This window comes from Protopterus annectens, chromosome 1.part2, assembly GCF_019279795.1.
Source record: "Protopterus annectens isolate FY-2018-M chromosome 1.part2, PAN1.0, whole genome shotgun sequence".
NCBI lineage: Eukaryota > Metazoa > Chordata > Ceratodontiformes > Protopteridae > Protopterus > Protopterus annectens.
Genome location: NC_056727.1, coordinates 954900124 through 954926741, shown reverse-complemented (window position 1 = coordinate 954926741; position 26618 = coordinate 954900124). Strand labels below are relative to the sequence as shown.

At 44.3% G+C, this 26618-nt stretch overlaps 1 protein-coding gene across 1 annotated transcript in view; it reads right to left on the bottom strand.

Annotated features, from left to right (window-relative positions):
* LOC122792184 (microtubule-actin cross-linking factor 1-like) overlaps positions 1 to 26618 on the bottom strand; it is a gene marked incomplete in the record, with an annotated part of 3579694 nt that overhangs the window by 427012 nt on the left and 3126064 nt on the right. Inside the window, 1 exon segment of the mRNA XM_044059907.1 lies at positions 8463 to 8669. Coding sequence (XP_043915842.1) covers positions 8463 to 8669 — 207 coding nt within the window.

Below are 26618 nucleotides of genomic sequence, written 5' to 3'. Positions count from 1 at the left end.
TAGCAGAATGACCTCTGATAACAAAGTTTTTCTTGAAGAAACTGAACTGTTAAAGAATCTTTTACCCAGAGAGGGTACCCTCTAGAGATGTTCAACAAGGTGTTGGAGGAAGTCAATACAAAAAGAGCAGACACTTTTGCCCCTATTTTAGGGAAGGAAGAAATACTAACCCACAATTTAGGTTCAGCGGACAATTTCGCTGAAAAGGGGACAGGATTAATAACTACCTTTAGCGAACAATCAGCTTTTGTCAGGAACATATTTTCTAGAGAATGGGATAGCTTTTCAAAATTTTCAGATCTTGAATCTATCTTTGATAAAGAACTAACCCATGTATATCGTAGAGGAAAAGTATCAAGAATTACCTTGAAGCAGGGATGAAAAACAACAAGTGTAATAACCAAGAAAAATCCAAGAAAGGATTACAAAAGTGTGGGAGATGTAATTATTGTACCTACCTGATCTGTGGGAAAGTATGGTTTTAGAAGCAAGGAAAATGACCATACATTTAAATTCATTTGCTAACTGTGACACCAAAGGCATCATATATTTAGCTGTTTGTAAAAATGTCCCTCTTTCTACGTTGGAAAGAGCGAGAGAAAGCTCAGACAGAGAATATACGAGCACTTATATGATGTCAGGGTGAAGAAAGAAAAAAGTGCATTGAGTAAACATTCAATAAAATGCAACACCACAGGTTACTCATTTTTGTATTGGAAGTGGTTCCCACTAATCCAAGAGGTGGAATGTGGGAGACACTCATTGAGTATAAAGAATTGTATTGGGAGATCTTTTTGGATGCAAACCGTAATTTTGGCCTCAATGATATGGTATCATTGGCGCCAGTTTTGAAGATGAGAGCTGCCAAGCTTTAACTCAAAGAAGTTTTTCAGTTTTGGTTTTATTGTTATGATATTTTATACAGATTGCAAAAACAAGTGTTTCTTTGGATTCTCAAGGTCTCAGTGTATGGCTTCAATTCATTCAATGGCCACAAGATGGTGCTTTGTTGTTATTTCAGATCCAAAAGCCCAAATCAAGCACAACACAGAAACATTTTAAAAGTTTTATTTAAATGTATTTAAATGTATTAAAGGTTTTAAATTCTTAGACAAATTATAATAAAAAGGGTATAAGTTGAGATTATATGTTTTTAGAGAATTGGACTTATTTATTTAGTTTCTTACATAGTTTTTATGAATTAATCATTCAATTAAATGAACCTTAATTGAATGTGTTAAAGGATTGGACAACAGACCTATGACTAAATTCAAACAGCATATAAAAGCATTTCAGTTTTAAAATGGATGTATAACTGATGAAGTTGGCGACGAAAACGTGTATGTGGATACGTTATTTTGTTTTGCTTGTCTTTATTTGATCCAGTCTTTGTTGTGGAGTGGTTCAAAGTGCTTATTAAAAGCAATTTTACCTTGGAGCTTCGATTTATTTGTGCCTGGTGGAGTTCTCATCACACTTTTCCTGGTCACCAACTGTTTTAAACAGGTTGTCTCTACCACATGAATGCTGAGAAACTGAGAATAAATGTTTTAGTGTTTTCATCCAAAATAAGAACTTCTTTACAATAAACATTTAAAAAAACTCAGCTTCTTATATAATTTGTAAAATGATCATGTGATGATTCTAAAATAAGTCATGCGACCGCATCTTATAAAAATACTTTACATGTGACTCAAAAAATATATAAAAATAAACACAGTTAAACTAGGGTATTTTACCATCAACCTCTCCTGTTCTTTTCCACATTTTCCAAAACAAAAATAAAAACTTTTTTAAAGTCCTTACAAAATATGGAATGCTTATATAGTGCATTGTTCTCATCTTTTTTCCATTATTCAGTAAGTATATTCACAAATCCTCTTATTTAACCAACCTCCTATCATTCAACCAACTTACAGAAACCCATTCTGTCATATACCAACCTGATAAGTGTCCAGCCCTCCAAAACTTACCACAATCCCTCACTAATAAAAGGCCCCTAAGATCCTCTAACAAACTCATGCTAAAAACTACTAAATCAAATAATTTTGGGGGTTCCCTTTATTCAAATTAAATCTCAAAACTGGAACTCTATTCCTCAAAATATTTTCAAAACAAATAACTCTACCTCATGACAAGTTGATATGTTTCTGCACATCCGCAGGCTAACATGCTGCATTAAGTTGCTCGCCTCCAATTCTTAATCAGTTTTTCTCCTAACCTTACTTATGCCTGCAGTGAAAGCCATGCCCCCTCACCTCATCCACAGTCCTAACTCTCTACACCTCACCACACGGATCATAAATCATACTGGAGTTGCTCAATATAACTGCATAGGTCTCAACAAAGCTGATAATTTCTGTTAACAGCTATTTTAATATGCATAATCAGTTCCTCTGAACTGTACCACACTTATTTGTATTTACCTCAATGCTGTTTGATACTTTTTTAGACTATGCATTGAATAATGTATGTGTTAAACCAGTAGTTCTTCTTAGTTTGTACCTAAAAACCTTCAGTTTTTATTCTTTGTAGTTTGTAGCAAATGTAAATATCTCATACTGTATTATTCTCAATGTCTTATGTAATATTTTATATCATGTACATATGGAGCCTTCCTCCCTGGGCCTCCACTGAAAAGGGGCTACTAAGCCCATTCGGACCTAACCAGTAATCAAATGCCTAATAGATAATTTAGGCCTCTTTCTGCTTTTCCCTATATAAAAAACTTCACAGAAAAGACACTTTGCAATGTATATAATCCCAACTACAGTTGTAACGGGCTAGACATGGTACAGATCTAGAATAACTATGAATTATAATATAAGGACCTTTGTGAATAAAATGGCAGCTGTGATGTTTACTTCTCTCTCAAAAAGTCTTAACCCACCAGATCTTAAAGAAACTACTGCCATCAACAGCTCATATGCTGAAGTACTAAATCAGTACCCAAAGCTTACCATAAGCTTGGAATGGGGAGAGCAAAGGCCCTAAAGGACCACAGTGATAACCTTTTAAGTTGCTGAAGAAAATGTCCATCCTGAAGTGTCTGGAAAATGTACAAATAGGGATTCATGCAACTGCCTAAAAAATGCTTTGCACAAAAACGCTTCTGAAAAAGCTGCTCTTGAAGAATATGCTCTAATGTAGCCTTGCAAGGACGTATCATCATGGTCATAGCAAAAGACAGGACAACAGCCATTTGGAGAGTGTCTCCTTATGTCTGCCTTGCTTACCTGACAATTTGCAGAATACTGTCAGTCTCCCTAAATTCCTTGGTCATATGAAAACCCAACTTTAGCTTTCGCTATATATTCAAAAGGTGCAAGATCTTTTCCCTCTCATTTGGGGGTTTGGAATAGAGCTTAAGCTCTGTATATCCAAAAGAAAAGTTTGATTTCCCTTTCTTCTGGGGGTTCTGAAAAAGAACTTCAGCTGTCTATTCTAGAGACTTAGAAAGAAAACTGGAAGCTGGATGAACTAGTTAAAAGCCGCTTCTCAGACCAAAGTCAGACATAAATGGGAGATATGTCCTATAGTGTAAATGTGGAAGACCATGTACAATGCTCTGCACATAAGGAAGGATGATAACTACCAAAAACAGTGCTTTTCAAGAAAGCAAAATTTCAGAAATGCTAAGTCTAATTGTTCAAAGGAAACCATCATCAATTTTTCTACTGCAAAATTTAGATTACATGGAGGAGACAACAGCTTCCTTAATGACTTCAAATGTAAAATCTCCTTTAAAAATGTTCTCTCCTGAAGGTACAGTAACAAATGAAGTTTCAGTGGTACACAGAACAAAATGGAAGACAAATGTATTTTAACTGATGTCTAGGGAAGCCCTTTTTCAAAGGGAGAAGAAAGATAGAATCCAGGTATTTGTACAAGGCTGTCTTGAGGTACACTCCCCAAAATTTACAGAAAGCAGAAATTTGGACCACCTGGCTAGGCAGTATATCCTAAAAGTTTTCTGTTATCTTTCAAGACTGGAAGGACCTCCAGAGCAAAGGATTTTCATTGTACAGTCAGACCTCTGTCATCAAACCTGCATGACAGAGGTGTGCTTTAGGTTTGGATGCACCAAGATTTCATGATGCTGGAACAGAATACTGTAGAAAAAGGGGGATCTTTGGGTATCCACTGCTCAGTTCCTTAAGAAGGAAGCACCACGGTTGTCTTGGTCCCCTGAGGATAAGCAGCAACAGTCTAGTTCTGACCTGTGCTGCTTTCCTTAGTACTTTAGGAACTAAGAATAAACAGGAAAAGACAAAGGAAGACCTTATTCCAGGGGATGGAGAACACATCAACTACTAAGGCTGTCCAGCAGGGGCACCTCAAGCAAAATTCTGGAAGTTGGCAATGTATTACAAAGGAAAACTGGGTATCCTGGAGTTTACAGAATAATTCTGGATCTAGCCTTCACTTATGACGTTTGGATGCAAACCTGCTGACCTGGTCTGCCAATAACATCTGAGCTTAAGGAATATAGCAGACACAGAACTGGATCCTCTTCTTTCATACCAGGCCCAGGCCAGCACTACCAACCTGCACCACTGGCAAGAGTAGGAGTTCCCCCAGTTTGATGACGTACCACATAACTGTGGTACTGTTAACAATACATACACCAGATCAGAAGGTCAAGTAGAAGACCTGCAGCACATAAATGCTGGCTAGATTCGACCTGATGCCTTTCTCTCTCTTGTTCCAGATGGTTGGATTCTTTAAGGAAACTCAGTACCCCCCCCCCCCCCAAAAAAAAAAAAAGAAAAAACTAGATCAGCACTGTCCACAATTAAGGTCTGATCCACTTTCATTTCAACTAATACCATACCCCAGTTAGATTACTTACACCATCCACCAAAAGAATTCCATATGAATCAGGGAAATAAGGAAAATCATTTCAAGGGACTGTAAGTGCTGGCACCAAACATTATGCTGATAAAATACAGTGTTGACATGTACCAAATCCTGAAGGGACTTGCGGTCTATAGGTTCAGGAGAGGACAGTTTTTTATTTAGCTGGTCTAACAAAAATTCCTGGTACTGAATCATGAGAAATTGACAGTTTAAGGCCCTGGCCGAAAGAGTAGCAGAAGTATAAACCTTTTTACCCCATCTCTCTAATGCTCTAGATTCCCTTTCAGAGGGGAGAGGGTTTTTGGCAGAGGCAGCTGCCACAGCTTTGGGGCCCTGTGAAATGGTTTCAGGATCTGCAACAGGAGCCTTATACAAATGGTAGTGTGTGTCCGGGACCCTGTAATATCCATCAGGCTTGGCAGGGGCCGGAGGAAGAGAATCAGGGGCAGTACAGGCATCATTATATGCATCATCAACAACTGTTAGTACTGGAGGAATGGCTAAAGGCCTATGCTGTGGTAAATGTAAAAAAGTCCTTAGCCTTTTCCTTGAATCTGAAAAATCCTGGCCCTGCCATTGAAAGTGTTCCCTCATAGCATGTAAGGTTTCCCCAAAAGAAAATTCTTCAGGAGGAGAAGCAGAAGGAATGGAGTCTTCTGCATCAGAATCCTCATAAGGAGAATATGGGCCTTCCTGAGGGTCTGAAATATCTGAGTCATCCGAGGAATAGTCTGTAGAAACAGGTTCCGGGGGTTTAGTTCTAGGCCTCTTATCTGGAGGGGGTTGAGAGGCTCTGTCTGGGTGAGGTTGGGATCCCCTGATCAAAGGAATGAGATCCTCAGCAAGGCTGAGTATTTGGGAACTAGAGGTAGGCCTGTGTGAGGGAGTTTTAGCAGGTAAGGCCTTAGAAGAATTAGCTGCTTTAGCCCTGGAAAAAGCCTTGATAGACATAGATGCAGGGGGTCTAGCAGCCCCACGTGCAGGGGTAGATATGTCTAAAGGAATAGTATCTGATAAATCCTGGGTGCCTGCTTCAGTAGGGGTAATTTCAGTCGCAGATTCAGCCATGCTCTGTGAGGCCTCGGCTATCGGAGGCATGCTTTCGGCCGAAGGAAGAACCGAGGACTCTGTTTCAGCCGAAACCGAGACACTTGCGGTTGGCCTAGCCGTGGTTTCAGCCAAAACCGCGGACCGCAAGTGTCGGTCCTTTTCCTTACGCTTTTTAGCTAATTGTGTAGTCGGAGTCTCTGACGGCATTTTGGATGCAAAAGCGGGACCAAAAAACTCCTCTACAAACTCCGACCGACGTCTAAGCGTCCGTCGGTTGAAGGAAGCACAGGCTAGGCAAGCTGATACGTCATGGTCTGGGCCTAAACAAGGAAGGCAGTAAGAGTGGAAATCCTTATGAGGTATTTGTTTCCCACAAGTTAAACAATTATTTACTTTGACATCGGCTGAGGCAAGAAAGAGTCCCCAACGGGGTACTTAGCTTTTTAGAAGTCTTCGGTAGTAGAAATCTCTGGATCTGACCGACCGGCACTTGCGAACAGCTTCTGCTTGGCACCGCGGCAAGAAAGACTGAGGAAAATGGCGTCGGCTGATGCCTTTATACCCCAGCAGCTATGACGTCGGGTGAAGTGCGACATCAGCCGAGGCCAGACCCAGACTTTGGAATCCGGCCGACCGAAGGGCTGCCTGAGGCAGGACAACCCATATGTTAGGACTGCAGATGCATCCTTGAAGGACATCAGCTGCGAAGAACTGAAGGAAGTTAAGCTGCTCATCATGAGAGTCATTCCCTTATCAATTATGTTGGACTGAGACTTGTTACTTCAAATCTGTAAAAGATATTGCCTGATTGGAAGAATAGTTTTGCTATGACTGCTTCAAAGAAAAACAAAAGAAATAATACGTGTGTGTGTATCTACATAAGTGTGCAAGCAGTTCTACAAATACTTTATACTTCTTTAACTTTATAGCATTTAAATAAGTTCATTCAAAGTTAAGCTTTCAATAAACAAAAACAAGAGTAAAGGCAACAGATCAAAAATGGAAGGATGAGAAATGAGACAAAGACAGCACTAGAAAAACAGGAACTTCAAGTAATATGCAGCAAGGGAAGAAAAGGACACATTTATGGCACAAGAGTTTGCACGTAATGGCTAGTAAGATGTATATATAGAAATACGTCCAGACCCACCCCCACCCCAACACATACACAATGAAAGTACACTCATTAGTTACTTCTGCAGACTGGTGTACAGCATCTACATATTTATCACAGTGACATCAACAACAGAGTTCATGCATTCCTATTCACATCTCCTGGAGAGGGGAGGGATGCATGCCTCAGGATGCGCATACTTCCATGGGTGATGCATTCCCTTTAAAATTTATTGTAAGCAGATGCTTCCTGTCATGTCTCTGGCCTCTTATGGGGATCATTGAGGGTGAATGACATTACTCCCCTTGCATACTGCAAACTTACTCCTAGAGTGCTATCATGGTATATGCAACAGATCAGGAAAGAGACGCTGGAGCAAAAAGGTGGCACCTGACAGCAGTAGAGAAGATAGCTACACCACAGTTGAGCTATCACATAACAAAAGGCCTTCTATGAAACTATCATTTTTGTGTGAGAAAATTCAATAAGCATATTACTTTATTTAAAGGTATCAAGCTTAACACTGCTACACTGTCACACTATAAATATCAAAATGTTGGTGATTTTATAATCTCAACAGTTGATCACAAATGATTCCTTCCAACAGATGGGTGATCAGTGTTATGTGAATTTATTATAGTTCTATTGGACTTTCACTAGGAAGGTCTTTCTGTAAAATATGTGTAAAATATGTCATACTTCAAGTTTTAGGATGAACACTAGGTATGCACAGATTATAATGTCAGCTAAGCCAGATCAGTGTTAGAACCCCATTTAAAAGGCTGAATTAATGCCTTTAGTGGGGTAGGTGTTTTGGTATGATTTTGGCAACTGTCATTACCAAAGGGCCCAAGCAGTGTCAGTCCTACCTTTCTTCCTGCCTGTTTCAGAAAGGTCATCCTGGGAAAAGTACAAATTAAGTAAAATACACTTAATTATTTCCTTTTATTCTTTTTCTATTTAATATCTAATGTGGCCAATGTTTTGTCTAAAATAACATGTAAGGTAAACCTGTTTGTATTTCTGAAGCTGTATGTAAACACTTTACAAATTATAACCCTTTACTCACAGTGTACATATTTTAATCTTTACTACAATTTAAAATACTGAAATATTCCATATGTTTATTTTGTACGTTTCTGGATCATTTTAAGCGTTATTCTTTCTTTGACAGAAAGGTGTAAGTGACTTAACTGCTAACTTCTGTTTTTAGGACACACAATAAAATAGCGGGATTCAGACATTACTTAACTGATCCTCCACTGTAAAGTCTGATCATAAAGCACTGGGGAATTAATACATGCAGTTAAAAATGTGCATCTTGGTGGTCATCAGGCACAGGAACAAAACTGAACAAAAAACATGCTGAAACCATGAGGACGACAGCAAAATGATATAGCACTGTAAGCCATGCACCTTTTGATGCTTCACATCTTACCTGCTTTGCACGTTTCCTGGCATCATCTAAGGCCTTTCCTCTTTCAAATGAACGCTGTACCACCTTATCCCAGCGTGACTTCATGCTGATGAGTAAATTTTTGATCAGTACCACATCCTGCTTTTGGCTTAAGAACTTAAGTTGGTTACCCGTTTTATCTAGCTCCATAATGTGCTCACGGTGGGAGTTCACTTCATTTAAAAATGCCTAGAAGGAATTAAAGATATTTAGTGTAAATGCATGCAATACAAAAGCAATCCATCTGAAGATTACACAAGACTACATAAAATATCAAAGCTTCCTCATCAGTATGTTCAGCAACCAGCAAATTCACAGACAAGATCTCCCTTTCTCATTCTATTCTATAACATGAAGGAAAGATGTACTTTAAAATGTGGAAGATCATTCTGAAACAATTAATGGCACAGAGATATCTGCAAGGTACACACAAAGGCCAACTTGTGCATGCACATACAAATCATTCATCCTTCTCGCTTACAGTAAACTGTGCTACAACAATAAGCAACAGCAGCAGTGAACAGGAAATGACATGGTTGGTCTTGATGGGAATAATAAGGCATTCATGATCCGGTACTTCTCAAAGGGGAATGACAACATATATTATTGAGTTAATTCCTAAAACAATAATAAAGACTTTTGAGACACACAACAATCACTCTGTTCGATGCAGGTAAAACCTCCCACTCTTCTAATCCCAGTCACTTCACCTGCACCATCATTTCCATAAGTGGCCTGATTGCACATCATGAACATGTACCTACCATCGAAAAAAAGAAGTTATGTACTCACCATAACATCCCATGTTGGTAGCCCATCTCACCCTTCATTTTTACATATGGGTTCGGAGCCAATACTTGGCTCTGACTCGGCCGATTTACAAGCTCGAAGACTTCTGGTTGGCTCATGGCTAAGCAGGTATCCCATAGTGCACCAGTACAAACCCCACATCTTGTTTGCTGCTTACTAGAAGAAATAACCATAACAGACAAACCAATACTAAAGGGTCTCCAACCAAAGATAACCAAATTATTATTATCTCCAGATTCTTCCAGGATGGGGGCAGGAGGGCAGGTTGGTAAAAATGAAGGGTGAGATGGACTACCAACATGGAACGTTATGGTGAGTAGATAACTTCTCTATGTTGTGTAGTCCAATCTCACCTTCATTTTTACAAATGGGACAGTGCCCCTAGCGCCTTATTCATGGGTGGCTCACTGGAAAATACTCCTGAGCACCGTGGAGCCAAAGGATGCTCTACCCCTGGAAGCTAAATCCAATCTGTAATGTGTAATAAATGTGTGAGGGGTAGCCCACGTAGCTGCTGCACAAATATTATCAAGTGGGACCCTGGCTTGAAAAGCTGCAGAGGTAGACAGTGACCTGGTAGAATGAGCCTTGATCCTGCAGGGTAAAGGTCTGCCATCCGAACTGTAGATAAAGGCTATGCAACTGGAAACCCAATTAGATGGTGTTACTTTAGAAACCGGTAAGCCTGATCTTGAGTCAGAAAAGGAAATATAGTTGATCTGATTTCCTAAAATCCTTGGTCTGCTGTAAATAAAAATGTAGTTGTCTACGAACGTCCAGCTGATGAAAATGGTATTCAGTTGCATTACAGTGATTAAAGAAAAAAAGAAGTCATGTACCCACCATAACGTTCCATGTTAGTTGCCTTCATCTCGCCTTTCTTCTTGCTGTTTGGGTTCAGAGCCGATCCTCGGCTCCAACTCGGCCATCTTCTATAGCTCCAGAGCTGTTTACTGGCTCGAGGTTACCCCTTATCCCAGAATGCTCAGTGTCAGCTACCCAGATCTCATTTGTGATAGCGCACACTAGACATAAGTAGAGTAACCAGTTACCTAAAAACTGGTTGTCCAATACACCTAAACAAGGAAAGAGTCATAAATTACCTGGCATGTAAAGTAATAAAAGATACTCAGCCAGTGAAAACAAAAGGAACTCCTCTCAATCCTCTAGGAAGGGGGAAGGAGGGAGGGACGCAAGAAGGAAAGCGAGATGAAGACAACTAACATGGAACGTTATGGTAGGTACATAACTTCTTTATGTTAAGCTGTCCATCTCGCCTTTGTTCTTGCTGTTTGGGACAGCATCCCTAGCACCTAAAATCCCGGGTGGCTCATTGGAACAGACTCTTCAGAACAGTAGAACCAAAGGAAGCTCTGCTCCAGGGGACCATATCCACCTTGTAATGAGAAATAAAGGTATGAGAGTTATCCAAGTGGCAGATGCACAGATTGAGTCTATGGGCAACCTAGACTGAAAGGCTACAGAGGTGGCTAATGCTCTAGTAGAATGACCTTTTGGTTTAGCTGGTAGCTCTTTATTTCGTAACTGATAAATAAAGGCAACAGTATCAGATAACCATCTGGATAAGGTCACCTTAGAAACTGGAAGACCTTGTTTGTTGAAAGCATAAGAAAGAAATAACTGGTCTGACTTTCTTAGTTCCTTAGTTCTATGGAGGTAAAAACGCAATTGTCTGTGCACATCCAGTTGGTGCAGCTTGTATTCTGCCTTTTTGCTGTGACTGGAAAAGAAAACTGGGAGATCTATGGATTGATTTAAATTGTTCTCTGAGCAGACTTTAGGAATAAAGGATGGAATGGTCCTCAGAGAAACTCTGTCCTTGTGAAACACCAGGTAAGGAGGATGAACACATAGTGCTTGAAGTTCTGAGACACGTCTAGCTGAAGTGATAGCAACCAGAAAAAGTGTCTTCCAAGAAAGAAATTTTAAGGAACATGATGCTGCTGGTTCAAACGGAGGCAAAATTAAGGAAGCTAAAACTAAATTGAGATTCCAAGGAGGAGGAGGATCTCTAACTGGGGTTCTAAGAAGAGATGTTCCTCTCATAAAGGCCTTGCAGAGCTTATGAGACTTTATGCTAGAATTAAACATACTGATATGAAAATTAGAAATGGCAGCTAGCTGTACTAATGGTAGCGGAAGCCACACCAGACTGAAAAAGGTGTGCCAGAAATTCAGGAATTTCATGGTCTGGGGCCGAGAAAGGATCCAAATTTCTAGATTCTGCTCAGCAAGAAAACTGTTTCCATTTACTAGCATATGTTTTCCTCGTAGCAGACTTATGTGAGGAAACAATAATATCACGGACTGCTAGGGAGATACTGGAAAGCCTGGCTAAGGTTGGAAGTGGAGTAACCAAGCTGTGAGCTGGAGAGTTTGAAGGGATTGGTGCAACCCACCTGATTGATGAATCAGATGATCTGGAACCGGGTCCAGAATCCACGGTTGATCCAGAAGGTGGAGGTGCAGGAAAGGGAACCATATCTGTCGAGGCCAATATGGGGCAATGAGGATCATTTTGCAACCCAACGATTTTCCTTTCTGTATGAGTCTTGGTATTAGGGGAAAAGCGTAAAGGAGTCCCTGAGGCCAATCGTGGACTACAGCAACTCTGGGTATATGACCTGGAAGAGGAAGTAGGGAGAAGTAGCTGCTGCATTTGTTGTTGAGAGGAGTGGCAAATAGATTGTAGCAAGGCTGTCCCCATTTGAGGAAGATAAGATCCGCAACTTCCTGATTCAGAGACCACTCGTGAGGCATGAGGATAGCTCTGCTGAGCCTGTCTGCTATGACGATGGATTTCCCAGGGATGTGCGTTGCTATCAGAAAACGTTGGGAGGAAATCGCCCATTGCCACAGTCTGAGTGCTTCTCGACACAAGGGGTAAGACCTGGTCCCGCCCTCTTTGTTGATGTACCACACCACTGACATGTTGTCCGTTTGTATTGCAATGGTCCTGGAAGGAAGAGAGTCTTGAAGGGCTTGCAACGCTAGGAGCACCGCTCTCATTTCTAGGACATTGATATGCAGATGGTACTCGCGAGGTTGCCAAGTGCCTTGGACTGTCCTGCCTAGATAATGCCCCTCCCCACCCTATCAGGGAGGCATCTGTGGTCACTGTGGCTACCAGAGGGGGTTGTATGAAAGGTCTGCCCTGAATCACTAGTGGGGAGACCATCCACCAAGAAAGGTGCCTTTTGCATGTTTCTGTGATCAGGATCACGTGAGACATGGTTAGCTCCTGGAAAGACCACTGCGTGAAAAGAAGCCACTGAAGGATTCTCATGTGGAAATGCGCTAATGGGACAAGAAGAATGGTAGCTGCCATGGAGCCTAGAGCTTAGAGGACATATCTGACTTGAATCCTTTTGCTCTGCATTAGAATTAACACTTGTTGATGAATAGTGGAAACTCTTTCCTGTGGTAATCTTGCAAGCATTTCTTTTGTGTTTAATTTTGCTCCTATGTATGTGACAGACTGACAGGGCAACAAGGCAGATTTTTTGAAATTTACTGTAATGCCTAGTTGACTGCATAATGTGATTGTATAATCTCGTGCCTCTAAGAGTTGATGCCTGGTGGTAGCAGTCAGAAGCCAGTCGTCCAGATAGGGAAACACCCAGAATCCTTGACATCTCAGGTGAGCCGTGACTACTGCCATACACTTGGGGAACACACTGGGAGCTGAGGTGAGACCAAAGGGCAGAGCTCTGAACTGGTAATGACTGGCCCCTACCCGGAAGCGAAGAAATCTCCTGGAGCGTCTGTCCATCTTGATATGGTAGTACGCGTCCTGAAGATCTATGCAGCACATCCAATTATCCTGACCCAGAAAAGGGAAAATGGACTGCAGTGTCCCCATCCGGAACTTTTCTTTTTGTACAGATTTGTTCAATCTGCTGAGATCCAGTATTGGTCTCCAGTCCCCTGTCTTTTTTGGTACTAAAAAGAATCTTGAGTAAGTTCCAGATCCTAGTTGGTCTGCGGGGACTTCTTGAATGGCTCTTTTTTCTAGCAGTCTTGAAACTTCTGTGACTGCTTGATCCCTTGGATTGGGTAGGACATCTGGAATGGACTTTTTTGATTCTATAGGGGATTGATGGAAGGGAATTTTGTAACCTCCGGATATAATGGATAGTACCCATCTGTCTCTTGTTATATTTTGCCAGGCTTTTGGGTACAGCGAAAGTCTTCCCCCAACTGCCTCCAGAGATGCGCAGTCAGGCAACCCTTCAGGGATGCTGGAGGGGCTTGGCAGAGAAGGTTTCTTTGTCACCCTGGTTTTGCGGTCCCCCTCTGCCATGAGGGCGGCGTCTGTTATTGTTGTTTCCCCCTCTGCCCCTGGGGGAAAAATCACCACGTGTGTCAGGCAAGGGTCCCTGGGATTTTTGGAACCACATCTTTCTGCTCTTCTGACCCTTGGGATATGGTCTGGAAGGGGTGGAAAAATGGACTCCCATGGCAGAGAGAGTCTTGCCTTTCTGCCCACACCCGGTTAACGTGTCTTCCACCTGCGGTCCAGAGAGAAAGGAGCCATCAAAGGGAGTATTGGTGAAGGATGCTCGAACAGGTTCCGCAAACTGACACAGCCGCATCCAAGCATGTCTCCTGAGAGCCACACCTGTCCCTGCAGCTCTGCTCGCTCCATCGGCTGTATAGGAAATCAGCCTCATGGAGGAGTTGACTATGGAATTAAGAGTCGCAAGCTGAGAAGCTAATCTGGCTGGTACTCCCTCAGCTGTAGGATCTTGAAGGGTATCTCCAAGCTCTTTCAGGAGATCCCTTTGAAGACGTGTAAAATGGCATAGATAATTCAGGGACCTCATTGAAAAGGTCGCTGAAGCAAACATTCGCTTTCCATATCTGTCCATCATCCGAGACTCTTTGTTTGGAGGATGAAAAGATGAAGAGGTTTCTGCTAACTTTTTCTTGGTGGCTGCTGCTGCTACCACCATAGCATCAACGGGCACACCTTTGGAGAGGAATTGTTTGTCCGGGGGGGGGGCTGTAATAAATTTGTTTGGTCTCCACGGAGTAGGTTCCACAGAATCTGGAGCTGACCAAGCCTTTCGAGCCACTACAGACATGAGTGGATCGAAAGGAGGAGATACCCAGGAGGTGGAAGGTCAGGAACCGAATGCATCCAGGTATACAGACTCGTCCTCGGTAGGGGCTAGGGAAGTCCAGTCCCCCCTCTTTCTAAACATTTCAAGGATGTCCGAAAAGGAAACATCTTCAGAGGGGGACCTTGGGGACCCTTTTGATTCATCCGTGTCTGTATCTGAGGTGACAGACTCAGGGGAGTCTATGTGCTTCCTCTTGCACTTCTTCTTCTGGGCAGGCTCTTCCAAATGATCAGGAGAGGCTTCGGAAGAAGAGGGATCACCCAATGGGGTGTCCTGGTGCATACGTTCCCTATGCTTGGGGTCTGGAGGAGGAGTAGAAGTTGGAACAGACACCACGGGGGGCAGAGCCGATGGAGCTGGCAGTAGAACTGTTTCGGGGGACAGCACACTCCGCATTACCTCGAAGGCGTACCGACCTCTAGGCAGAGAAAGCTCCGGCTCCAAAGAGACAGGAGTCCTTCTCCACGTCGAGGGTGACGGCTCTGAGGATGATGTTGGAGCTGAGCTCACCTGCGACAAAGCTCTGAGGGGGAGAAAGGGATCGGACAAGGGTCCGATGCCACTCCCCCCTTGAAGCCAACGAGAGAGCCCCAGCGCCCAGATCCCTCAATAGAAGGTACAATCGAGGTAATCAGAGCCGACGCCAGAACATAAGGAGATATGATGATCGGCGCCGACGGTTCTACTACCTGCAGATCCATGGTCTCTGGCTCCGAACTAAATGTAGTCGAAGGAGGAATGGAAAGGGCGGTTGGAGCCAATACCTGCTGAGGTGGGCTGGACAGTAATTTTGCCAGTGCCTGTGACTTAAACAACCTACTTACTACTCTCTCCAAATCATGATCAGATAACCTAGAGGAATGAGAGGAGTGGGAAGAATGATGGCTACATTCACTCTGTAACAAGGGTAACCGAGGTGCCGAGTGGATGGGCTCCAAGGACGGAGACCTCAGTCTCTTATGGCTCCGAAATAGCAGATGGAGCTGACGGAGGAGATGCCTTGTCAGTGCCAGCCAGCACCGACATACTTGGCTGGTCAAGTAAAGTTGTCGGCTCCGAAGGTGCAGCAAACAGCTTGACAGACTTAGGGAATTTCGCTGGCTGAGTACTTTTAGCCGGAGAATCCTGAGGCTTCAATAATCCCCAAAGGAGTAATTTGTTTTTGCGCTCCTGCAGGACCCTTGGACTAAAAGCATGACATATAGAACAGGAGTCCTGCAGGTGAACAGCTCCCAAACAATATACACAACTAGTGTGCCCATCTGTCAGAGACATTTTTCTAACAGCATGAGTCACACTTTTTGAAGCCAGATACCTTGGTATCTTTAGACATTTTTCTAACAACAACAAACTAAAGAACCACAATAAGAAAAAGTTATACTACTAAACTAAGAAACAAAAACAAACAGTCTTTTTTTTTTTTTTTTTTTTTAACAGTTAAGGAACAGAAGGGAGAGCCTCTAATTTAAATGGCTGTCCTAAGGGGGGGGGGGGGGGGGAACGACTCTCTAATTTAAACAAGTTCAGGGGAAACAGAAGGCCTGCGAGTTATGGAGTGACGGCCAACAAAGCTACAACATACAAGAAAGAGATAAGGGATAAAGTACTATATCTAGACAAAAACTTAATAAATTTTTAAGAATAAACAACAATTATAATAATAGAAAAAACTATACTAAGCCTGAGCCAGTAACGAAGCAACCTCGCAGCTGAAGCGGCAAATGAGATGTGGGTAGCTGACGCTGGGCATTCTGGGATAAGGGGTAGCCTAGAGCCAGTAAACAGCTCTCAAGCTATAGAAGATGCCCGAGTCGGAGCCGAGGATTGGCTCCGAACCCAAACAGCAAGAACGAAGGCGAGATGGACAACTTAACATCTGGGAGTTCTATTGATTGATTTAAGGTAGCAGGGGAACAAACTTTGGGGACAAAGGAGGGTTTAGTATGCAGTGACACCCTGTCTTTGTGAAAGATCAAATAAGGTGGCCTAACAGACAAGGCTTGCAGCTCCAATACCCATCTAGCTGAGGTGATAGCTACCAAAAACAGTCTTCCAAGACAAAAATTTCAATGAAGATGAGTGGGAAGGTTCAAACGGGGGAAGATGTCCGTTTGGACAAAACAAAATTTAAATCCCAAGAAGCCACAGGTTCTTGCAGTGGTGGTCTTCAATAGAGTGGCTCCTTTCAAAAAGGTCTTGCATAGCTTATGAGACATTAAATTGGTATCTGGAAACCCTAAGTAAAATTGAGAAATTGCCACCAATTGGACTCTGATAGTGGCAGCGGCAGATCCTTGCTGAAAAATCTCGGAGAGAAATTCCAGATTCACAGGGATAGAAGCAGTGTATGGTTCTACATTCATTTTCTGTACCCAAAGAGAAAGTCTTTTCCATTTACTGCCATACAGCCTCCTAGTTGAAAATTTATAGGAGGACATAAGAATGTGTGACACTGAGGATGATACATCATGAAGCCTGACTAGGGATGGAACTGGAGCAGCCACGCTGTCAAGTATTTGAGAGTGTGGATTGAGGGATGTAGCGAACCTGACATGTGAGTCAACAGATCTGGAGCTGGGTCCAGGATCAAAGGATCATCCAGGAGAAAAGGCTCGAGGGAGGGGAACCAAACCTGACAAGGCCAGTAAGGAGCAATGAGGATCAACTTGCTTCCCAGCTGACTGGCTTTCTGAATCACTTTGGAAATGGAGGAAAGGCATAAAGAAGTCCCATGGGCCAATCGTGAGACAGAGCATCTCTGGGCGTCTTACCCGGAGGGGGAATGAGGGAAAAATAGCTGCTGCATTTGGCACTGACTGGACTGGCAAAAAGGTCACAGCAAGGCTGTCCCCATTTTCAGAAAATCTGTTCCACTGTATCCTGTTCCAGAGACCACTCGTTAGGCAGTAGGATCGCCCGGCTGAGCTTGTTGGCTATCACATTGGTCGTCCCTGGAATATGCGTTGCAAACAGAAAGCACTGGGAAGAAATCGTCCATTCCCAAACTTGCTTGGCCTCTCGACAGAGTGGGTAAGATCTGGTACCGCCCTGTTTGTTGATATATCAAACTACCGACATGCTGTCTGATTATATCTCAATAGTCTCCAGAGGAAGAAGGTCTTGAAATGCTTGCAACGCCAGGAGCACCGCCCTCATCTCCAGAACACTGATAAGCAGGTGAGCCTCATGTTCTTGAAATGTGCCTTGGACAGTCCTGCCGAGATAACGCCCCCCCCACCCGATCTGGGAGGCATCCGTGGTCACAGTGGCAACGGGTTGGGCAGGAACAAAGGGGGCGCCCGTGATCAACTGGTTGGGAGCTATCCACCAAAGAAGGTCATTCTTGCATGATTCCATCAGCAGGATAGGATGACTCAGCGGGAGACATTGGAAGGACCACTGGGAAGACAGAAGCCACTGGAGAATTCTCATGTGCAACCTGGCTAATGATGGTAATAGAATGGTTGAAGCCATAGTCCCGAGGAACTGAAGAACCCACTTTGCTTTGACCTTCCGCAACAGGAGAAAACTTTTAGTTATGTACTTACCATAACTTCGGATGTATGGGATCCATCTCGCCTACATTCATAACTGATGGGTTCGGAGCCGATCCATCGGCTCCGACTCGGCCACTATATACTAGAACGAAGTCTCTAATTGGCTGGGCTACCCCTTATCCCAGAAAGCACCACGCCTGCTTCCCCATACTTGTTTGTTCGCTTTCATACCTACATCCAGACACAGAGACATACCCGCAACTGTAACAAACTAAAGTCCTTCAAGAGAAAAACTCAGTAAGTAGCAATATTCCCTCTAAATCCAATGGGAAGGGGGAAGGAGGGCGGGTACGTATGAATGTAGGGGAGATGGATCCCATACATCCGAAGTTATGGTAAGTACATAACTAAAAGATGTAATGGGATCCTATCTTGCCTACATTCATAACTGATGGGACAGCGTCCCTAGCACCTAAAATCTGGGTGGCTCATTGGAAAACACTCCTGAGAACTGTGGAACCAAAGGAAGCTCTACCTCGAGAAGCCACACCTGTCTTGTAATGAGAAATGAAGGTGTGCGGAGAAGTCCAGGTAGCGGCCGCACAGATATCATCTATCGATAATTTGGAGTGGAATGCTACAGAAGTAGCCATTGCCCTGGTAGAATGAGCCCTGACTGGGAAGGGTAGCTCTTTGCCGGACCGTGAATAAATGAAGGAGATGCAATCTTTAATCCATTTGGCTATGGTGGTTTTAGCCACCGGTTGACCCAACCTATTTTCATAAAGGACACAAACAGCTGATCTGACTTTCGTGTCTGATTGGTCCTACTTAAAAACGCAGTTGTCTGTGAACATCCAACTGATGGAAAATATATTCTGCGCTATTGGAGAATTTGGGAAAAACACAGGAGCTCCAAGGATTGTTGAATGCATAAGGGGATGCTACCTTGGGCAAGAAAGAGGATTTAACTTGAGGGACACTCTGTCTTTGTGAAAGGTCAAATAAGGAGGATTAGAACAGAGAGCCTGAAGCTCTGAGACCCGCTTGGCAGAGGTTATTGACACCAAAAAGGCGGTTTTCCAAGATAGAAATTTTATATCACAAGTAGCTGCTGGTTCAAAGGGGCGGGCAGTTAAAGAAGCTAGAACCATATTCAGGTCCCAAGGGGGCACAGGATGGGCTATTGGGGGCTGAAGGAGCCACGCGCCTTTAAGGAAAGATTTGCAAAGCCTGTTTGCCATTAAGGAAGGCTCAAAGGAGACATGAAAATTAGAGATAGCCGCCAGTTGGACTTTAATTGTGGAAACTGAAGAGCCCAAATAAAACAAAGAAGCCAGGAATTTTAAAACCTGAGGTACTGGGGCGGTAAGGGGATCTATACCTCGTTGCTGGGCCCAAAGAGCAAACCTCTTCCATTTGCTGGAATAGTTTAATAGTGGAAGGTTTGTGAGAAGAGGACAAAATGTGGATGACGTCTGGAGAAAGAGAGTTATCTCTGACTAAGGTTGGAAGTGGAGTAACCAAGCGGCCAACCTCAAGGACCTGAGGGATGGGTGAGACTGTCCCAACTGATGAGTTAACAGGTCGGGCACCAGGTCCAGAAACCATGGGCCTTCCACCGCATACCTCAGAAGGAAGGGGAACCAAACCTGACGAGGCCAGTGTGGAGCGATCAAAATCATGTCACTTCCTAGATAAATCGCGTTCTGTATCACCTTCGGGAGAAGGGGAACCGGAGGGAAGGCATAAAGTAGACCGGGGGGGCCAACTGTGAGCTAGAGTGTCCCTGGGAATCTGCCCCTGAGAGGGAGTCAGAGTGAAGAACTCCCTGCATTTCGCATTGTGAGGGCTGGCGAACAAGTCGCAACAAGGGAGGCCCCCACTTGGCGAAGATGTTTGCAGCCACCCTGTCGTTGAGGGACCACTCGTGGGGCAACAGGAAAGTCCTGCTCAGCCTGTCTGCAATCACACTGGATTTCCCCAGAATGTGCGTTGCCACTAGGAAACGCTGGGTAGCAATCGCCTAATGCCACACTCTCATGGCCTCTCGGCAAACAGGGTAGGACCTGGTTCTGCCTTGCTTGTTTATGTACCAGACTACCGACATGTTGTCGGATAGAATCGCAATAGTACCCCGGGGAAGAGCATGATGAAGTGCTTGCAACGCCAGTAGCACCACTCTCATTTCCAGGATATTGATATGTAAGTGCGTTTCGTGAACCTGCCACGTGCCTTGGACAGACCTGTCCAGATAATGACCCCCCCACCCACCCTATCTGGGAGGCGTCCGTGGTCACCGTGGCGACGGGAGGCTGAAGGGCAAAGGGTCGCCCCTGGTCCAGGTTGGACCGAAGAAGCCACCAACGTAGGTCCCGACGGCAAATTTCCGTAATCTGGACCAAATGGTTCAAGGGGAGTTCCTGAACCGACAGCAGCCATTGCAGCACCCGCATGTGAAGCCTGGCTAAGGGGACTAGAAGAATAGTCGAGGCCATCGTGCCCAATAACTGCAGAATCAGTCTGGCCTGAACTCGTGATCTGGGTAACAAGGTTTGAACCTGAGACTGCAGGACCTGAATCCTTTCTACCGGCAAGAATACCCGCATTCTTCTTGTGTCTAACTCTGCGCCTATAAAGGTAATACGCTGAGACGGCTGCAGCACAGATTTTCCCCAATTGAACGTGATTCCTAGTGAATGACCCAAACTGACTGTGGTCATAAGCGCCCAAACTAATAGATGCTTGGAGGTGGCAGTAAGGAGCCAGTCGTCTAGATAGGGAAACACTTGGAATCTTAGACTTCTCAAGTGAGCTGTCACTACTGCCAGACACTTGGTGAACACCCTGGGGGCTGTGGTGAGACCAAAGGGCAGTGCTCGGAACTGGAAATGACTGGCTCCCAGGCGGAAGCGTAAATGACTCCTGGACTCTTGACTTATCAGAATGTGATAGTAAGCGTCCTTGAGATCTATGGAGCACATCCAGACATCCTTCTCCAATAACGGGAGAATGGATTGAAGGGTGACCATTCGGAATTTGGATTTTTTTTACAAAGCGATTCAATGATCTGAGGTCCAAAATGGGTCTTAAGTCCCCTGTCTTTTTTGGCACCAAAAATAGTCTTGAGTAAGTTCCTGATCCGATCTGGTCGGCGGGGACAGACTGGATGACTCCTTTTCTTAGCAGCTTTGAAACCTCGACCGCTGTTTGATCCCACTGACTGGGTGGCACATCTGGGATTTTCCTGATAGGAAGAGGGGGGATCTTGATGAAAGGGATGAGATAGCCTCTGGTTATGGTCCGGAGCACCCACTGATCCTTGGTGACAGATTCCCAAGCCTGCGGATGTTCCGCAAAGCGACCCCCGACTGGCTCCGGAGATGCGCAGTCGGGCCACGTCTCAGGGACGGTGAGCGTAGGACGGACCACGAAAGGAATCGCGGTCTCCAGAGTTACGGGGGCCTCTGCCGCCTCTGGGGCGGCGTCTTCCTGAATCCCTCCCCTGCCTCTAGAGGGGGGATCACTCGGTGGAGTAGGGAAAGACCTTTGAGATTTCCTGAACCACATTTTCCCTCCTCTCTGGGCCTTGGGGTAAGGTCTAGAGGGAGCAGAAAAACAGGCCCCCATGGCAGTCAAGGTCTTGCCCTCCTGCTCACACCGAGTCAGTGTGTCCTTCACCTTGGGTCCAAACAGGGAGGACCCATCAAAGGGGGCATCGGCGAAGGAAGACTTAAAGGCCTCCACAAAGGGACACAAGCGTAACCAGGCGTGTCTTCTAAGAGCCACGCCTGTTCCCGTTGCTCTACTCGCCCCTTCGGCCGCATATGATATGAGCCTCATGGACGAGTAGACTATCGAAGATAGGGTAGTCATCTGGGCGCCAACAGTTTGGGCTAGTAGTCATCTGGGCGCCAACAGTTTGGGCTAACGCCTCAGGAAGATTACCCGTAAGAGACTCACCTAACTCTTTGAGGAGGTCCCTTTGGAGCCTGGTAAAATGACAAAGATAATTCAGCGACCGCAGGGTAAAGGCCGCTGAAGAAGGGGTACGCTTCCCGTACCTATCCATGCTCCTGGAATCCTTATTAGGAGGGTGAACAGACGTTGAAGCCTCTGCCACGTCCTGCTGAGTGGAAGATGCCACCACCATCGCATCTACTGCAACTCCTTTAGTCAAAAATTCCTTTTGAGGAGGGGCTGAGAGGAACTTGTTACGCCTGGCAGGCACCGGTTCCACAGTGTCAGGGTGTTCCCACACCCTTCGAGAAACTAAATCTAGTAATTCATCGAAGGGTGGAGACACCCAGGAGGTGGAGGGCTGGGCCCCAAAGGCCTTGAGGAAGACTGACTCCTCTGCGGAAGGGGTTTTGGACTGCCAATCGCCTCTCTGTCTCAGGATCTCGAGGATATCTGAGAATGAGATGTCATCCGAGGACGATTTTGGGGACCCCTCCGCATCATCGAGGTCAGTATCTGATGTGATAGACTCATCCTGGGAGTCAATGTGCTTCATACTGATACTCCAAACAGCAAACCACAAAATTCAAAGATACACCAAAATGAAGGAGTCAGAAGGTGAAGCAGAAAAAACAGCTTTAATCCATCAGTTCTGTCCTGGTACCTCGGCAATTCGCCTTCAATGGGACACAATTACACAACTGAGCATTCTCTTTTTATATATTCATAAATAGAACAATTATTCAATTAATTAACTCATTAAACATGTCAACCCTGTGACAAAAACAAGCTTTACTAAACATAAAAATACAACTTCTAATATGCTAACTTAAGCAAATTCAAATAATACAACTCATCATACATTTTTACCCTGTCAACCTTGTGACAATAGCTTAAATAGACATAAAAACACATTTTCTGATATTATACAAACTTAGACAGATTCAAGTTATACTAAATTTCAAATAACATATATAATACATATTAATAGTACACAATTAGAAAATCCACAATAAATATACCATAAATACAAATGTTACTACACATAATAAATTTCATCCATATTCTAAATTCATTCCAACAGGAAATAGTGTGTGATACCCTATAATCATCCTTTGTTCAAGCTTATTCAAAGCTGCTTTGAAATTACCTGTGCAAAGATGAGGTCTAGCAAGTACACTGAATCTAAAACTAACAGTATTACCACTATGTATATTGCAAAAATGAGTGGCTACTGGACTCTCCATGTTGCCCCTCTTAATGTCGCTCAAATGTTCTAGAATGCGAATCTTAACCTTCCTAGTGGTCTGACCTATGTACCACATGGGTGGGGAAGAGTCACATCCTAAAATATACACTACACCAGAAGACAAACTTTCATTAAATAAACATGTTTCATTAATACTAACATCCTTTCCACCACCATTTCCATTTACATGTTCAGAAAACACTTCAAAATCATAAATATTGTCAGATATCACACCACAGTATCAATTACACTAGAAATAGGAACACTTTCTAACTCACTTCTAGAACAAACATTGTTAACATCTGTATCATAGCATACTGAGTTGAATACATTAGCAGTCTTTTCTTTAAACGAGTCCAGTCCCACATGCGCGTTAGCGTTATACTTAAAGCGTTTGAATACACAAGCGCTACTGTCCTTTAAAACTATATTTTCATCATGTCCATTTAACACTGTGGTGCAATCAATACTAGACAAATCATATGTTTCACCAGCTATCAGCGTTTTCTTATTCAAAACACATTCACAGTCAATGTTTAGTTTTTTGGCTGATTCAAAGCTGACAAATGACTTGTCTTACCCTGATTCTTCGTAGACCTCATCTGCATACTGGATACGTTCTTCCGATGGCTCTGCTCACCTCTCCGGTTCTCTACAATCCCTTCTGGAGCTTCTGTTGGAATACTTTCAAAAGAAACACTCTTCCGACTGCCCCCAGCCTCGAAAGAAGAGCACGAAGATGCTTCCTCACTTCCTGTTGTTCGTCTCTTGACGTTTTTTTGAAAACGGCGCCCTCTACGGGACCAATTGTATATTTCATTCTTCTCATAATCTTGAATGTCTCTGTTTAATTTGGATTTCTTCCTAGCAATAACATCATTTTCCACTTTTTTAAGTTTATCATTAATGCTTTTAAAGTTTAACTGAAAAACTGCAGTTGAAGCTCTATTAGTAAGATCATGTTGCAGTTCTATTATCTTTTTATGCAGGCTCTCCATAGCTCTCTGGTTTCTTTTGATAAGTATTTTCAACCAATTTAGACAGCAGTCTTGTGCTGCTTGTCTCCACTCAGTTAGTAAGTCATTCTCATCCTCATTTTGGTGTATCTTTGAAGTCAATGTGCTTCCTCTTGCACAGTTTTTTTCTTGGAGGTTCATCTGAAGCGGATTCATTAGGACCTCCCGGGAGAAGGGAACCCCCCAAGGGGGTATCCTCAGGCCCTGGGGCCCCACTGTGGTGGGAATGAAGCACACCAGAAGCACCAGTTCCCAAGTCTAGGGACGGTGAGGTAGAGACTTGCTGAGCCGGCAAGGACATGGCCAGCGCACTCCTCATGGCCTCAAAAGCAGGACCTCCAGACTCTACGGAGGACATCGGCTGAGAGACCACGATGGTACCAGGAATCCCTGCGGCCGACGCTCCGAGTGGAAGACTAGGCACCAAAGCTACCAGTTCCAAAGTGTTCCCCTCGGCCCCGACCGAGGAAGTCCCGGTACCGAACCCTGATGCCGAGGACAGGGTAGGAATGATGGTCGGAACAGAGAAGCTCCGAGGGAGTCTCGGTTCCGACTGGACAACTCTGTTCTGCTCTACCATCACTGACTCCAACGGCTCTGAGGAGGTTGGAGGAGGAATCAGATGCGTCGAAGTGGGGACCGGCTCCGGAGCTGAGACCATTTTTGAAAAACCGGGGACTGGAAAAGCCTCTGGATAACTCTGTCCAAATCTGAGTCTGACAACCTGGAGGATTTAGAGGAAAACTTCTCTCTCGGCTCCGAAACGGCTCCAACACCATCGGCACCGGATCCGGAACCATATGAATAAGCATTGGCGCCGAAGGGGACTTCGGGGCCGGGGGGGGGGTCTGAGCTGCACACCTCCAACGGCTCTGAGAACAAAGGAGCCGAAGCAGGTGATTTGCCTCTCGATCCCCCAACCTGCGGCTCCGACACCAATGGAGCTGAGGAAAGAGGTATTGAGGCAGACCCTTCCACCCGAGGCTCTGAAGCCAGTGGAGCCGAGGAAGAAGAGGTCGACCTATGCTTCCTGGAAGTCGGTTCCGACGGACTGGTCGGAGCCGACGACCTTTTCTTTTTAGAAGCTGGAGAGGAAGGAGAAGCCAAAGCTTCCTCAAAGGAAGACTTAATAAGGCCCTTAAGGATCAATTTATTTTTTCGTTCTTGAAGGACCCTAGAGGAAAAAGCATGACAAACACTACATGTTTCCTGCAAATGTTTCGGTCCTAAACAATATACGCAAACAGTATGGCTATCAGTAAGAGACATTTTGTAGTTGCACTTGGTGCACTTTTTAAAACCAGACTTCTGCTCTTTCGACATCCTATCACACAACTATTTCCCACAACGAAAAGCAAACCTTAAAGTAGGGCACGAGCCCTTTGACTCAAAACGGCACTGGCCCGAGATACAGAACACAAAACGGGCAGAAGCCCTCTAACTTAAACGGGCTTAGCCCGATAAATCAGGACGTACAATAGAGACAAAATCAACACACCCACACACAAATAAGGGCAAGGGCCCTCTAACTTAAATGGGCCTTGCCCGGTATGTAGAAAAAAAAAAAAAATACCAACAACCAATCACACCAAAACAGGTTCACACACACATGTAAAGCTGTTAAAACAGCTGTTTGTTAAATTTGTAAAGAAAACCCTAGGTCAAAAGACCAAAAAGTAATAAAAAAAAACCCACTTAGCTCCAGCCAAGTCGAGACCACGTCTAGCTTGAAAAGCGGCAAACGAGATCTGGGGAAGCAGGCGTGGTGCATTCTGGGATAAGGGGTAGCCCAGCCAATTAGAGACTTTGTTCTAGTATATAGAGGCCGAGTCGGAGCCGATGGATTGGCTCGAACCCATCAGTTATGAATGTAGGCGAGATAGGATCCCATTACATCGCTGAATTTGAAAGATTATGTTTTGTGCCCTTTCGGCGGGGAGACAAGCTGTCATGTTCACTGTGTCTACCTCTGCGCCTATAAAAAATCACAGACTGAGAGGGCAATAAATCAGGTTTTTCCCAATTTATGGAGATCCCTAACTGAGCACAAAGTTGAATAGTGGCGTCCCTGTTTTGGAGGAATAAATGCCTGGTGAGGGCGGTCAGGAGCCAGTCGTCCAAATACGGAAACACCTGGAATCCCCAACGTCTCAGGTGAGCTGTCACGACTGCCATGCATTTGGTGAACACCCTGGGGGCTGTGGTGAGACCAAAGGGCACAGCACAAAACTGATAGTGACTGGCTCCGAGCCGGAAGCGTAGATGGCTTCTGGATGCCTTGTCCATTTTTACATGGTAGTAGGCGTCTTGGAGATCTAGACAGTACATCCAATAGTCTTTCCCTAACAACGGGAGTATCCGACTGCAGTGTTATTATCCGAAACTTGTCCTTCTTCACGGATTTGTTTAATCTGCTGAGGTCCAATATTGGCCTCCAATCTCCGGTTCATTTTGGTACT